This window comes from Dermochelys coriacea, chromosome 13 (genome assembly GCF_009764565.3).
Source record: "Dermochelys coriacea isolate rDerCor1 chromosome 13, rDerCor1.pri.v4, whole genome shotgun sequence".
NCBI lineage: Eukaryota > Metazoa > Chordata > Testudines > Dermochelyidae > Dermochelys > Dermochelys coriacea.
In genome coordinates this window covers 24383388-24398025 of record NC_050080.1, presented here as the reverse complement: position 1 = coordinate 24398025, position 14638 = coordinate 24383388, and the positions used below count along the sequence as shown (strand labels likewise).

Below are 14638 nucleotides of genomic sequence, written 5' to 3'. Positions count from 1 at the left end.
TAATGTTTATTCATCATTAGATAATATAAAGCTAATAGATCTAGTATGATAACTGTTTCCCCTTCATCCCATCTCCAAGTCATGTGATGCATACACTCTGCGTTTGAATAATAGCTTACAAAAAGCCAACCAGAACTCCGTAAGACAAGGCATTTATACTGTGCCTATCGCTGTACCACAACTGAGCCATCAAGACTACTCGGAGCATGATTTAAACATCAGATCCTTTTTGCTGTGTCAATTATCTTTGATTCTCTTATTTATTTTCAAGAATTTACAAGAGGTGTAATGTGTTTATGCCATGCAAGGGCTCTGTCATTTAAGAACAATAAATTGTTACCTTTTGCATGAAATTAATGAATTCATTATCAACATAAAGGACAGACAAGCTCACGTGTAGCCATAAAAATCCATTAAAGTCTCAAGGCAGTGAGCTGAATAGCACAGTTTGGCATATGAAAAAGAACGCCAGTGACAAAACAACAGAGAAAGGGAGCAGCTACCAGAACAAGATCATAACACTAACACTTGCCAACCAGCACCTGAAGACCTCTATTCTTAAGAGCGTGTGAGATAGAGAGAAGAGAGTGGATTGAGAAAAGGAGAGAAAATAATGGTTGGAAAGAGAAAGTATTAGAAAAGTAGTGATGGGGAGTTATGGTCCTCCAAGAATCAAAGAAGAGACAGAGGTGCATGGAGGGAAAGAGGAATATGGCCTGAGAGAGGATTTCAAGTTCCCCAGTCACGGAAGGGAAATACCATTAAGTGATCTATGCCTCCAGCCAAAAGTTCACAATCCCGCTTGACTTTCAAACATCTAACTCTCGTAGGAAACTTCTTTTGGACATTTCAAAGACGTAGAATTGTTCCTAGGAATAATTGCAAGGAGAGAATGAAATCCAGATAGTCACAGGCTGCTCCTGGAAAATTCACCAGTAGAAATTCTAAATATGTCAGCTAGATTATTCAGTAAGAGTTATTGAGTCAGCTTTACTCAGCAGAGGTTCAAATAAGAATAAAGGTGGAAGGACCCTCCAACTCCTAGGGGTAGCGTAGGCTGCTGGCCTGTTTCCCAGCTCAGGAAGGACCAGAGATGAAAGTAAGCCGGTACGCCCCGTTACGGTGTACCGGCAAGAGCTGGTGGGCCGTACCTAGACTGGCTTTCCCAGGCGGCAATTTAAAGCCCTGGGGTAGCGGCGGCAGGGCTCCGGTGAAGATTTAAAGGGCCCCGGAGCTCCAGCCGCTGCTACTGCCTCAGCCCTTTAAATCCCCGCCGGAGCCCTGCTGCCGAAGCCCTAGGATAGTGGCGGCGGGGCTCTGGAGGGGATTTAAAGGGCCGGGACAGTAGCGGCAGCTGGAGCCCCGGGGCCTTTTAAATTCTCAATGGAGCCCGGCCACTGATACCCCAGGGCTCGGGCAGCAGGGCTCAGGTGGGGATTTAAAGGGCTCGGGGATTTAAGGCCCTGCCTCTTCCGGTTGAGGCCTCGCCCCCGCTCAGGACTCCAATGTACCGGTAAGTCCCTTAACTTACTTTCACCCCTGGGAAGGACTCGCTGTCATAACTCAAATCTTTTTGACTTGAGAAAATGGGACTTCGGCATTTTTGAAATTTTAATCCCACAGTCTATTTTCAGTAGTATAATGACAGGGGTGTGAGAGCTCCAGATCAAAGGCAGTTACAAGAGGAGAGGGGAATCTAATGGATGTAGGGTGGCTTAGAGAAGTGTTTTGGTAGGTTTAGCTCAGTTCTTTGTGGACAAATATCACAAAAACCACCATCACACGCAGCACTAACTCACATCTTAGGCAACCATGGCAAGGATTAAGTAGACATGGAGAATGAACTAAATGGGATTTCTCCAGAATATGATGCAGTGGGGAAATTAGAGAAGCTTGTCTTACTGCCATCAGTAAAGGCTAAATAGAAAACTTTAGTCTTCTGTGCTGACACCTTTCATCAGCATGAAATTCGTTTAAAGAACACACTTTTTAAAAGGCAATATGCCATCTGCATGCATGCACGCACTCACACACACACACACTCACAGTCAATTCCAACATTGCCCATCTCACCAATGCACGTTTCCTCCTTCTCAGGGACTCCTGGAAATGTGGTCTGCAAAGTCACAGCTCCAGTACAAGGGTATGAGTATGGTTTCCTTCCTACAAATACCTTTGTGAGCAGAATCCCAGTTTGCCTAAAACAGTAGACCAGGAGTATAAGCCGAGCCTCACTGCAGTCTGACCTCACTCTGCTGTTGGGGTCAGAATCTGTGCTCACCTCAGCTGGTGGATTGGGAGCAGTGGATGAGATTATAACATGAAGTCATGAGGAGTCTAGTTGGGTCCAGATGCTGAACTAGGACATAGACAAGTTTTAAGGGTTGTGATGGGGCAAGGCCGGATGGCTATAGAAAAGTAATGGGAGATAGATATATTAGCTCCAGGCTAAACAAATCCCTGGTACCAGGATAAGTGAAATGGCAGCTGTTCCAGGTCAATTAGGACACCTGGGGCCAATTAAGAACTTTCCAGAAGGCAGGGAGAAGGCTAGGTTGATTGCGACACCTGAAGCCAATCAGGGGCTGGCTGAAACTAGTTAAAAGCCTCCCAGTTAGGCAGGTGGGTGTGAATTTTAGGAGCTGTGGGAGGGAGTTGTGCTGTTGGAGAGGCTGAGTAGTACATACCATATCAGGCACAAGGAAGGAGGCCCTGAGCTAAGAGTGAAGTGGAGCTTGAGGAAGTGAGGGCTGCTGTGGGGGAAGTAGCCCAGGGAATTGTACATGTCATGTTTCTAAAAGGTCAGCTACCATAGCTGATACTATTAGGGTCCCTGGGCTGGAGCCCGGAGTAGAGGATGGGCCCGGGCTCCCCCCCACCTTTGCCCCCTGATTAATCATTGAGACTGGGAGACAACAGAGACTGTGCAAGGAAGGATAACTTCTCCTCACCTCCCTTGCTGGCTTATGATGAAAATGGCTCAGTAGACTGTGACCCTTGTTTCTAGAGAGAGAAGGGTTATGCGGAGGGTTACAATGAGCCTCTGAGGCTAGTGAAATCCGCTAGGAAACGCGGGACCCATGGAGGCAAGGACAGAGCTTTGTCACAGGGTCCTTGCGGTATTTCTAGCATTATTTACAAATCATAATATATAGAAAGACCTTTTCTACAACTACACTTTTACTAGTTATGGAAGGCCTGAAGTCCTGCGAACCTTGGTGAGGCAATGCAAAAGACCCAGCTTCCCAGTACATGATTCTACATATGGTTACTCCAACCCTGCAAATACATTGGGAGGGGATACGGTAAGGTCAATAACCAATGTCACTGTATCATCAATCTCTTCCTAAGGTTAACTTCAGAATGCAAATAGGTGAGGTTATTTGTAAAGAGTTCTAAGAGGTAGAATCTACAGCACAGCTGCCTTTTATTGAGCATACATCCAGAGCAGCCACATTATCAGACATGAATGACAGCTATGCATATGGCTTGGGGCATGGAAAGAAAAAACAGAGAGAAATGAGAAGAGGGAACCTTTTACCTGACAGGTGCTCCACGGGACTGAGCAGGCTTCAACATGACTGTGATGGTCGTGTCAGTTTCATTCAAGGGGGAGTCCATGTCATATTCAGGCATAGATGGTGCTGTGGCAGAACAGAGACCAATGTGTAAATTATCCACTAGTTTTTGTTTTCGGGAGCTATGGCAAAAAACACAAATCACTCTCGGAGCCTGGAGAGCATTTTTCATCTGAGATGCTGAAATACTTTACAAGCATTAAGGATGGCATTTTCACAGCTATATAAAAGATTTGGACACCCACTTCCCTTTAAAAAAATAATGGGAATTGGACTCAAAATCTCCTAGATGGCTTTGAAAATCTCTCTCTAATTAGTTAAGCCTCAGCACTCCCGTGAAAATGGCATAGTTTTCTACATTTTCACATGGAGAGCCACACAGAGGTTAAGTGACTTGGCTTAAGGTCACATAGTGTGTCAACACCAGAGCTGAGATAAAAAGAAAAGGAGTACTTGTGGCACCTTAGAGACTAACAAATTTATTTGAGCATAAGCTTTCGTGAGCTACAGCTCACTTCATCGGATGCATAAATTTGTTAGTCTCTAAGGTGCCACAAGTACTCCTTTTCTTTTTGCGAATACAGACTAACACGGCTGCTACTCTGAGAGCTGAGATAGAAGCCAGGAGTCCAAACTCCTATTCTCCAGCATTTATCACTGGATTATACCTCCTACACCTGAGATGCAACTTTCACTGTTTAGGCTTGAGCTAAGGTGAGCCTTTGTAAGCTGTAAAATTGTGAGATAAATTTTGGACCAGGAGAAGATGCTTAGGGAGGTGAGGGAATTAGCCAGGTTCTCTCACACTCAGCTCCATAGTACTGTCACACACACACACACAAAAGTACATAGTCTGTATTTTTGGTATTAAGTCTACCCCATTAATTTGCACTGGGGACATTTTTAGGAAAACAAGATATTGGCTTTCTTATGAGTTAGTTTTTCTGCTACTTATCTCTCCTTCTTGCTTCCCCACTTGAAATCAGACTCCTGTTTGGGACAACACCATTTTTTGCTGTGGAAGAAGTGTAGATACCACAGACAGCATTAGGATTTCGGGTGGGGAACAAGCAGCAGCAGATGAATCCCATAAGGCGCAAAGATCCAGGGTTCATGCAAGTGCCTTTAGCTAAAAAGAACATGGAAGGATTAAATGCAGAAAATATGTTATATGAATAGCCGCGTTCCACTCAGTGCCGCTATAACTCAGAAAAGTGACTTGGTAAAACTGCATTGTGGAGGTCCTATATTTCTCTACAGTGACCTCCAGGTCAAATCAGTGCGTTTACAAGTTGATGATGTCTCAGAAACTGAAAACTGTCAAGATCCTGGTTTCTATTAGTAGTTCTGCCACTGAATTATTTTGAGGCCTTGTGCAAGTCACTAACTTCCCTATTCCTTTGACTTTCTCCCACCTATAAAATGATGATGATTTTATGGGGGAAATTTTTATATAAGAAACTCTATATTAAGGAAGCATTTAAAGAAAAAGCTTGTTATAGAACAATTACCTTAACTATGAAGCATTATTTGTATTTCAATATTTTCTAGAGATGCACAGCCTATTATGCCAGATGCTTTACAGGCATAGTAAAAACCTGTGCTGGCCTCAGAGAGTTTACAATCATATTTTAAGACAAGACAAAATCGGTGAACAAAACGCACACTGTGGAAGGCTTGGGTAACAACAACAGGGAATGTAATTCAGTTATCAGTATTTACATTAGTTAGCATGCATGTTATGGGACATACCAGTTTTCCCATACACGTAAAATACGAAATAGCGCAGCAAATGTTGGCTTTTTGGCAACCACTGAATAGTAACATAATTACTACACAACTGCTTGGTGTTGACTACTTTAGGGACCATTGAAGTCAAAGTCAGTTTTGTCACTGACTTCAGCAGGAACAGAATTGGGCCCTTAATAGTTACCAAGAGCCTTCTCCTCTGTAGCTCCTGCTGTCTTTAACAGCTTTCCTGGGCACACCTACCTCGGTATCTCCATCTTTTCTCCAGTTCCATTTAGAAAAAAAATTACCTTTCTCCTTGTTCATACCTCTCCATTACTCTCTCCTTCTGATATTACTTAACTAGCTCTATTATCACTCTCTGTGAAGTGTTTTGAAGATATAAGACCACGTTTTCAAAGGATTCTCTAAAACTAGGCACCCAGTGTAAATGTACCCTCATAGCCAGTTGCCGGGAAAATGAATGATGTCATCTAACACATTATCTGCATCCACAAATCAGATATTTATTAGGTACTATTTTCATACCCCCATCAAATGTGGAGGCTGGGGGGAGCTCACTTTTAAAATTTGCCCCACAGAGTTTGTATGGTGTTGAAATTATCATCGTCATTAATATGGGATACAACTATAAATTCCCTTATTAAATCCAAAAGACAAATGGTACTTACACAGATACTCCAAACTTGCTTTAAAATGCCTAAGCACTCAACACACCCGTACAGTAATATGCAGTTATAGGCATTGATCAGGCACTTACAACAGGACTAGTCCTGGAATGCCCAAAGCCATGTTGCCTGGGTGCAGCTGGATAGGCAAGTAAGCAGCAATGAACCCTTAAAGAGTCCACCTTTTTATAACTTATCTATCAGAACCTGTGTGACTATAGTCACTGCTTCTCAAATTCCTTTCTTTGCTGAAACTCGTTAGAACCATCTTTGATCACTGGGGCTTTTCTTCAAAGATTTCCATCCTGTATTTACACAGACTGCAGATCATATATATTCTTCAGGCAAGCTAATTTAACCCTTTATGGACCTATCTTATCCTGCTGACAGAGATACTATGCCAAGTCATTTTTTCTTGCCTTATTAGTTTGCTCACTTTGGATCTACAAAGGACGAACCAAGGCCAGGCCTCTTTCCTTCTTCCCCAGTGCCATACCTGAAATCTTAGTTGCAATCCGTGTTGTGATGGGAGGTCCGAAGCCCTTCACTGTGCTGGCTTTGATGGTGAACGAATAGGTAGTCCCTGGATATAACCCTACAAAGAGGTGGTGAGTTTCATTCCTTAGTTTGAAGATCTTTCCCCTCTGGCTGGACAAGTCAGCACTGGGATCCAAGGACCCAACAGCCTTGTATGTAATCTGCAAATAAAGAACAGATAGAGTCAGGGTGATTGTGTTGACATCAGGATTGTCAGGCAAAAAAAACAGATGCAATTTCATTATCTTCCGTGAATCGGTTTTTACTTGGAAGCTGGAGATCCAAGCATGATGTTTCATCAAAGTCTCACTTAATAGAGGGCCTGATTTTTCACTTCCATTACCAAGAGGCTCAGAGTGCGGCATAAACTGATTTAAGAACAATTTTTTTAAAAAGAAATCTCTTAATTTCTTCAGCCAAATTAGTCGACAGCAGGAATTTTACTAATATTTCTAGTGTAATTCCCTCCCCTCCCCCTTCCCCCTGTGATGTGAAAGGACTTGTGGGCAAATTTCCCATCAAGTATTTTTCCTGCCAGCTGGTGGCCTGATCGAAAGCCAATTGAAGGTAATGGGAGTCCTTCTATTGACTTCAATTGGCTTTGAATCCGATTCTAAAACAGAAAGAATTCCTGACCCAGAGAGAACGTTATTTTAAGAACATGAAATACCGTGAAGGCATTACACAAATTTCCCCCTCTCCTTGCCTGTGTTTTTGAGACTGTTTCAGGCTGATTTTTTTTCTGGCTTTGTCCTTGGTTTTTATGGTTTGTGTATGAGTGCTGTCCCTGATTTCCACCCCAGAGTGTTGGCAGCAAGTTATGGATCCAGACAGATATTCATGGGTACATACATTGCTAGTGATAATGCATCTTTAGAGAAATACAAGCCCAAAGCACACCTTTGAAATTCTGTCTGAGTTCCATTATGCTTACCAGTGGCAACTCTGTGGATATACAGACATTGAAGGTAAAACTCATGACTTATTTACCAGCCGATTCCTTCCCTATGTTTCAAATTCAATCCTACGGTGGCTCAGTTTCAACTGAGCTGTCAATATAATATACTATACTATACTGATCCCCTAACCTTTCCTGATATTACAAGATCCTCGCTTATTTGTAATGAAACACTATGAATAAATCAATGTATGTTAATATAGCAAGTCTTCAATTTTTTATAAAGGTCTTCATGAGAATCTAATTCCTGTCTTTGCCAGAATTAGAAATTAGGCTTTGAAAATTCTAAGTCCCTTGTATTATGACAGGAGGAAAATGTTGTATTCTGAAGAAAAAACAAATATATAATGTTTAAAAAGGAGTGTCTCATAATGGGCTGGAAAGCAGACAGGCTGATTCTTACCAGCACCACGCAAAAGCAGCAAATAACACTGTTATTTAGACAGAGGCAGATTATTTAGACAAAAGGGAGAGCTGACACCCAAAGACTAGGGTGGATTACAGGGAAGAAGAGTGAATTCCACCAGGGTCCATAATGATACAGAGCAGCAAGAACTGAGGAGAGTGGCACCCTCAAAAGCAGCTCTATTAAATCAGCTTGTCAGTATTTTCAATTTAAACTCACTATTTTCCCAAGGAGCTATACATTGCAATTTAATTTCTGGCTACTTACCAGCAGTTGGCTATATAGAGTCAGGTCTCAGAACAAAGGTCATTTAAAAGAAAACAAACACTGGAAGCAGAACACTTTATTCACCTTTGGGGGCGGCGCAGAGGGAACAATTGCAGCTGCCTTAACAAAACATTTTCAAAGAGGGGAGGAAGAGAACTTTAAGTAAAACACTGTTAGGTTTTGAGGAAAAGATCATAACCCTGGCTCTGCTACAGAAGTGGCAAATTTAAAAAATAAAATGTATTCATTCAATGTTTAGTTTTGAGTCACAAGCAGGAGAGACTGTTAACCTCTTGGAACCTGCATGCTGTGTTTACACTAATAAAATGTAGAACCAGCATTTTTAGAATGGTCTTCAAGGGCTGGGTAGGAGTTCAGGGATCAGGAAATTGGGAATAGGATAAGGAAATTTCTAGCTCTACGTCACTGAAAATCATGCCCATATGATGGCCAGCCAGTATCCTTTGTGAATTCAGTTAGTGGGCTCAGTACAGGTCTTAGCAGTCTGCCTGAGTGCAACAATTCAATTCACACAGACCATCACATTTCCATCAGATGGTATTGACTTTTGATAACTTTAGCAGGGAGACCAGAGAGGAGAAGAGGAGGAATCTTGCACTACAACTGTCCTTCATCTCTGGATAAATAGAAGAGGCTACTCATCAATAATCCATCGAACTTCATTTTTTACAATTAACAAACCAAGAAAACAAAAAAGAAATCAGATACTTAAGGCAAATGAAACTCTAGCAATATTTTCAATAAAACATAAGTGATGGAGCTTTACAAGTCAGATTCTGCTCATTAGAGTCTGCACAGAAGACTTCCATGGGGGGCACACAAACTACAGAGGAACTCAACTTGTGAAGCCTGGAACCTGATTCAGAGTTGAATCCAAGATTCATCACAGTTTTGGTAGGGAGTAAGCAGCATTCAAGAGGGAGGGCCTGTTTCAGATTCAGGGTTGCAGTGTAGGCAAATTAGAAAGAGAAGCCCTATCAACAAAAGTTTTGATCCAGATCAGAACCTGAAGTTTCCCAGAGGTGTGGGCTTTCTGGGGTGGTGGGGAAAGGGGATTATTCTTGGTATTACTGTAGGACCCAAAGGACCTAAAGGATAAAACTCACACTGTACAAGGCACTGTACAAACATAGAAAGGAACCAATCCCTGCCCCAACAAACTAAAGACAGAGAGGGAGTACAGGGTAATAGTAATGCATATATGTTTCTGCACAGGTGAGCTATGGGCACAATTTATAGGTAGCATTATTTTAATGTTAAGTAAATATAATAGCATCAGTAGATATGGCTCGACATCTGCCTATCTACTGTCAGTTGATTTAGGTTTAAATCCTTCTCTGCTGTCTACACTAAAAACCTTGAACTATGGGAGTGGGTTAGGAATGCATATAGGGCACCAAACTGAGAACCAGAGAGCCCAGTTTCTATTCACAGTTCTGCCACAGACTTGTTGTGGGACCCTGGGCAAGTCACTTCTCTCTAGACTTCAATTTTGTCATCTGTAAAATGGGAGTTATGATATCCACACCTTTTAAAATGTTTGAGATTGTTGGATGAATAGGATTAAATCATGGCTAAATATTGTTATTTAATCAGCAAACTCAACGATGAGCAGTGAGGTAAATGTAACACTGAAAACAAGGCTCTGCTTGATTTGAATGAGACACAACTCCTCTCCCAGCTCAGGCAGATCATCAACATTTTCATTCCTCAGAAATGTGACTTCTGCCTTTTAAAGTAAGCGACAGAATGCTAGCACTAAGGCAGAGCCTGACATAATGCAGGAAGGCATTGCACAACACCTTCCCACATGGCTCTCCTACTGCACCTCAAATCTCCTGCAAAGGGAGTCTCAGCTCTCTACACTGCTATGCCAAAGTAGCTTCCATCTTGCCTGTAGTTTCTGTTCCAGTCCAGTCTCTACACTGCTCTGCCAGCATACCTCAGTCCTGACCAGCAGCCTACCCTTCTACTCCAGAACTAGGCTATCCACATACAACTCGGAAGCATACCTCATTGATGACATGCAGCTTCCTGCGATTGCAGTCATGGGTGTTTCCTGATCGGAGACTTCAAAGTGTGTGACTTCAAATGGGTTCGTGTTGCAAACAGAAGATAGTCTATAATGTCATCTTACTTTTCTATAGTGCGTTTCATGCAAAAAACCCCAAATCTCTTTACAAACTGTACAAGCTGCTTAGAATGTACATGAACCCATCACTGAATGCAGACCACCAAAATGATTTCATTTCTGGGCAAAGCTTCATAATATGAAAAGCTCCTGCAGTGACTGACTACATCCTCACATCCCTTTCCCCTTAGGATTCCCCTTCACAGGTAGGAAGGGAATAACACATGTTTATTTCCTTGCTGAATCTAGACTGTTTGCAATGCCACTGATGTACCAGAAGCTGGGTTACTGGATTTTAGACCATGCCAAGTCAGGTTGACAAAAGAGACAACACTTGTGCGAAATCACGTCCATCCACTCTTATCAAATACAACCAGATGCAAGAAAGACACCAAACAGTAAGAAAAATGTATCTCCGCCTTTCTCTGAAGCTTGTGCAAGTTGGAAGTGCTGAACTGGGAATAATCACATGGAATCAAGAAATGGAAAAATGTAGTCTGAATAAGAAAACTGCCTAACAGTGTGACCAGTTAGACCAGTGGTCCCTAAACTATGGGGCATGCCCCCCAGGGGCAGGTGGGGGTTGCAGAGGAATGTTTGGGAGAGCATATGGCAGGGCCCAAGTCAGCCCTCATGGGGGGCAGGGAGTTGGGAGGGAGCTCAACCCAGCCCAGCTCTGGGCCCAGCCACAGCTCCCCTCCAGCCCCTCCTTCATCCCAAGCCCAGCTCTGCCCTCATTCCCTCTCCACCCCCACCTCTAACCCAAGCTCCTCCTCCATCCCCAGTTCAGCCCCCAGATCCACCTTCTGCCCAAGCTACTCCGCTGAGCCAACTTGTGCAGTAATGGGGGTGGGGGGGAAGGGGGGGGGAACGCAACAGGAAAAGTTTGGGCACCACTGAGTTAGACTATGGAGTAGTTTCTTAAGAGAAGTGGGGGTTGCTCCGCCCATGAATCATTTACAGACAAACTGACACATTACTGGAGATCATACTATAGGTAACCACCCTGGGCTGGTCCAGGGATGGACTGGATAGCTCTGTCCAATCTCTAATAACTGTGGGGTCAAATCCATCTCCTCTCATTCCTCTGCAAACAAGAAAAGGATCAGAAGCAGCAGAACAAGTGTCATCTTACTCTACCTACAACACCTGTGGGGAGAGGCTACTACATAGGGAATCTTTGCAGGGGCTCCACAACCAACAGCTGTGATTCCGAGAAGTTCTTTCCTCACCATAAGAGAACATTTGGGGTTGTGGTGGCAGCCCTAGGCTGTGGAGTGACTCTGCTGCTACTTGTGGTCTTGGGTGAAGAATTCCATGACCCTGACTGCTGTGGTTCTAAACACAGTTATCATCAATTCAGCTGAAACACAGTATAGCCAAGGGCAACTTACAAAGGAAACCTAAGTAATTCTTGGATTCCCTTTCACTGAGCTAATAAATATGTTTATACATTGAACCAACCCTAATAGTTTAGAAGTGTAGCAATGAGAAGGTAATAAATCAGATGGAATAAGATACACAGATAAGTAACAGTCATGTTCCCACCACAATATGAGGAATGGAATACTGAATCAAGTACTCAACTGACTGGCCAAACATCTGGGTGTGTGCTGAGGAGTGTCAAGGCTCTGTTGAATTTAGCGTAGGGCTACACTGTGCACAATGTATGTGACCAAAGAGCATCCCAGTGCCAGAGGGCAAGTGGCTCCATGATATCTGGTAGAGAGTTTCAGATAAACTGTATTTGATATGTGTCATGTAAGGTAGCCTTGGAAAAATAACACCACACTGATCGTTAATATTCTTGCAGGACACATGTTCAATAAATACCCAAGGGACCATACAAATATGAAGGAAATGTTGGGCTAAAATCTGTTTACCAGACAAGTCTGGGGAGTGGGTAAGTTGACACCTCCAGCCAGGTGTAATCATTCAATTGGACATCTCATGTCAAGTGGCCATTCATTCCCATCAGAGTCGACAGAAACAGATCAATTTACAGTATAGCGAACACCAGCGGGGAAGAAATCACCACGGAACATCCTTCACCACCAGACTCCATGTCCCATTCTTTACACTTGAATGAACTTTATTTTATTCGGGGGAAGGAAGGGGTGGGAATGTTCAGAGGAATCTATTTCAAAGGCTCACTGCACTATAAAGAGAGGGGCAAAGAACCCCACTTAAGATGACAAAGAAACCGAGCCTTTGTCTTTGGGGAGAGACCTTCATCAGAGGGGTGGTCAACCATCTTGCTGGAAGAAGTGTGTGGTAAGAATCTTACCCAACACCTAGACAATAGCTTATTAAAGTCTCAGCATTACAAGGCATTTGCACTTTTATTCCACTTACCACACACAACTTTTGTGAAGATTAGTTAATGTCTGCACCATCCTTCTAACACTAAGTGCTACAAAACCAGCAAGTATTATTATTATTCCTAGCTTTAAAACATAACATGCTGACTTATGATGGAATATTTGATGCTTTCTTGCAACCTGATTTCACCATCAGTGAGCCCATGAGTGGTGGGTCTCTGTGACAGAACCCGTCACACAAGGTTCAAGCCCTATTGCTCTGAAGTATAGACACAGCCCCACTAGATTCGTGCTCTGGTTGTATGCCAAAAGTATTCCACAATTTCACAAGCCAACTTTCGTTGTCCTCTGTACAGTCAGGATTGGTGAACAGTTAATTTCCCTCCACACTGAACCATAAACAAAGGGATAGAGTGGCCACCATTTGGAAGGGCACCAGGAATTCTTTAATATGGGTGGTTGGACTTGGGCCCACATCATGCAGCATAGATGCTGGAGCCCCAGGATGGGACTCAGGATTCAACAATTCCTAACCTGGGGTTACAAATGAGTGTAGATACTCAAACCCTAGGTTAACAAACCAAGGATCTGCTAACCCTATGCTTACATTGCAGTGCAGACATACCAACTGAGACATAGCATGCATGGGGTTAACACTCACTCTTTCACAATGGTAGTTGTAAAATGAGTTTTACATACTCAGCAAGATATATCACAGCAGATCATGGGTGGCAAAAATTACTTGCATTGGAAATAATGGTTGGTATCAACATGCAATATACAGGAAGTGGCTGTTGCAATATCTAGATGATCGTAGTGGTGCCTTTTGCGCTTAAAATCTAGTAATCAAAATAATTTGAGAGCCTTGGACTTGTACTTGTTTGTACTGTATAAATAAATAACAATAATAAATCTAATAAATAATCTGGTTCAAATCAACAGTGTTGATTAATATATTTAACCATTACATGCTAAGGTAAAGTTAAACAAAATGCATTTCTAACCTGTATGTAAAAATGAGAGTAGTTTACCTGAAAACCAAAACACAGCGAACTCTTTCAAACAAGCTCTACAAAACTATCACAAAAATTTACCTGCCCAGTCACAGATTCTACTCACCTATCCTTTACTAAAAATTACCAGTGCTATATTTCAATTCCTTTGTTAAACAACATTAAATAAACCCAGAAAAAAGAATTTTACAAGGCACATATTCTCTCAAAACATATTAAATATCAGATATTAGGATCTTAAACTCCCCCCCTCACCAAAGTGCGGTTTCTGAACACAGAAATGCAAACCAGATAGCAGAGCTGTTAAATATCATTGCTTTAAACGAAACATTGCTTTGTAGATACACAGTACAATTTTAAAATAGTTTTGCTGTTTAACTGTCTCCCAATGTAACAAATTCTGAGAAGCTGTAGCACATCTGAACCATGTAAATCCATTAAGTATGCCCCATGTCTCCTGAAAGTTTTATGTGCATCTTTTTTTTAAATACAGCCCAGCCAACCATCCTGTTCCCCACTAAAGCAACAGACTCCTTGACTTCTGAGAACACCTTTGAGCTGAAAGAAAGGAACAAATTTTTATTAATGCCCCAAGACTGACATCATCTTGTGAGATGGACAATTGAGGAGTTGGGATTAGGGAGACTACTATTCATGACCTTGCCAGGATCCGAACTCAAATCTACAGGGACTGCCTTTCACTTTACTGAGTTGCGGGGGAAATAAACCAATTCCTTACTTGTAGCTTTCAGAGTAGCAGCCGTGTTAGTCTGTATTCGCAAAAAGAAAAGGAGTACTTGTGGCACCTTAGAGACTAATAAATTTATTAGAGCATAAGCTTTCGTGAGCTACAGCTCACTTCATCGGATGCATTTGGTGGAAAAAACAGAGGAGAGATTTATATACACACACACAGAGAACATGAAACAATGGGTTTATCATACACACTGTAAGGAGAGTGATCACTTAAGATAAGCCATCACCAACAG

At 42.4% G+C, this 14638-nt stretch overlaps 1 protein-coding gene across 2 annotated transcripts in view; it reads right to left on the bottom strand.

The window, feature by feature from the left end:
* The window catches only part of PTPRT (protein tyrosine phosphatase receptor type T), a 747520-nt gene that overhangs the window by 176278 nt on the left and 556604 nt on the right, over positions 1–14638 (bottom strand). For both annotated transcript variants that reach the window (XM_043495677.1, XM_038369864.2), the window contains exons 10-11: positions 6492–6693; positions 3542–3644 (exon numbers count right to left, since the gene is read on the bottom strand). In XM_043495677.1, the coding sequence (XP_043351612.1) occupies positions 3542–3644; positions 6492–6693 (305 nt within the window). The remainder of the gene's footprint in view (positions 1–3541; positions 3645–6491; positions 6694–14638) is intronic.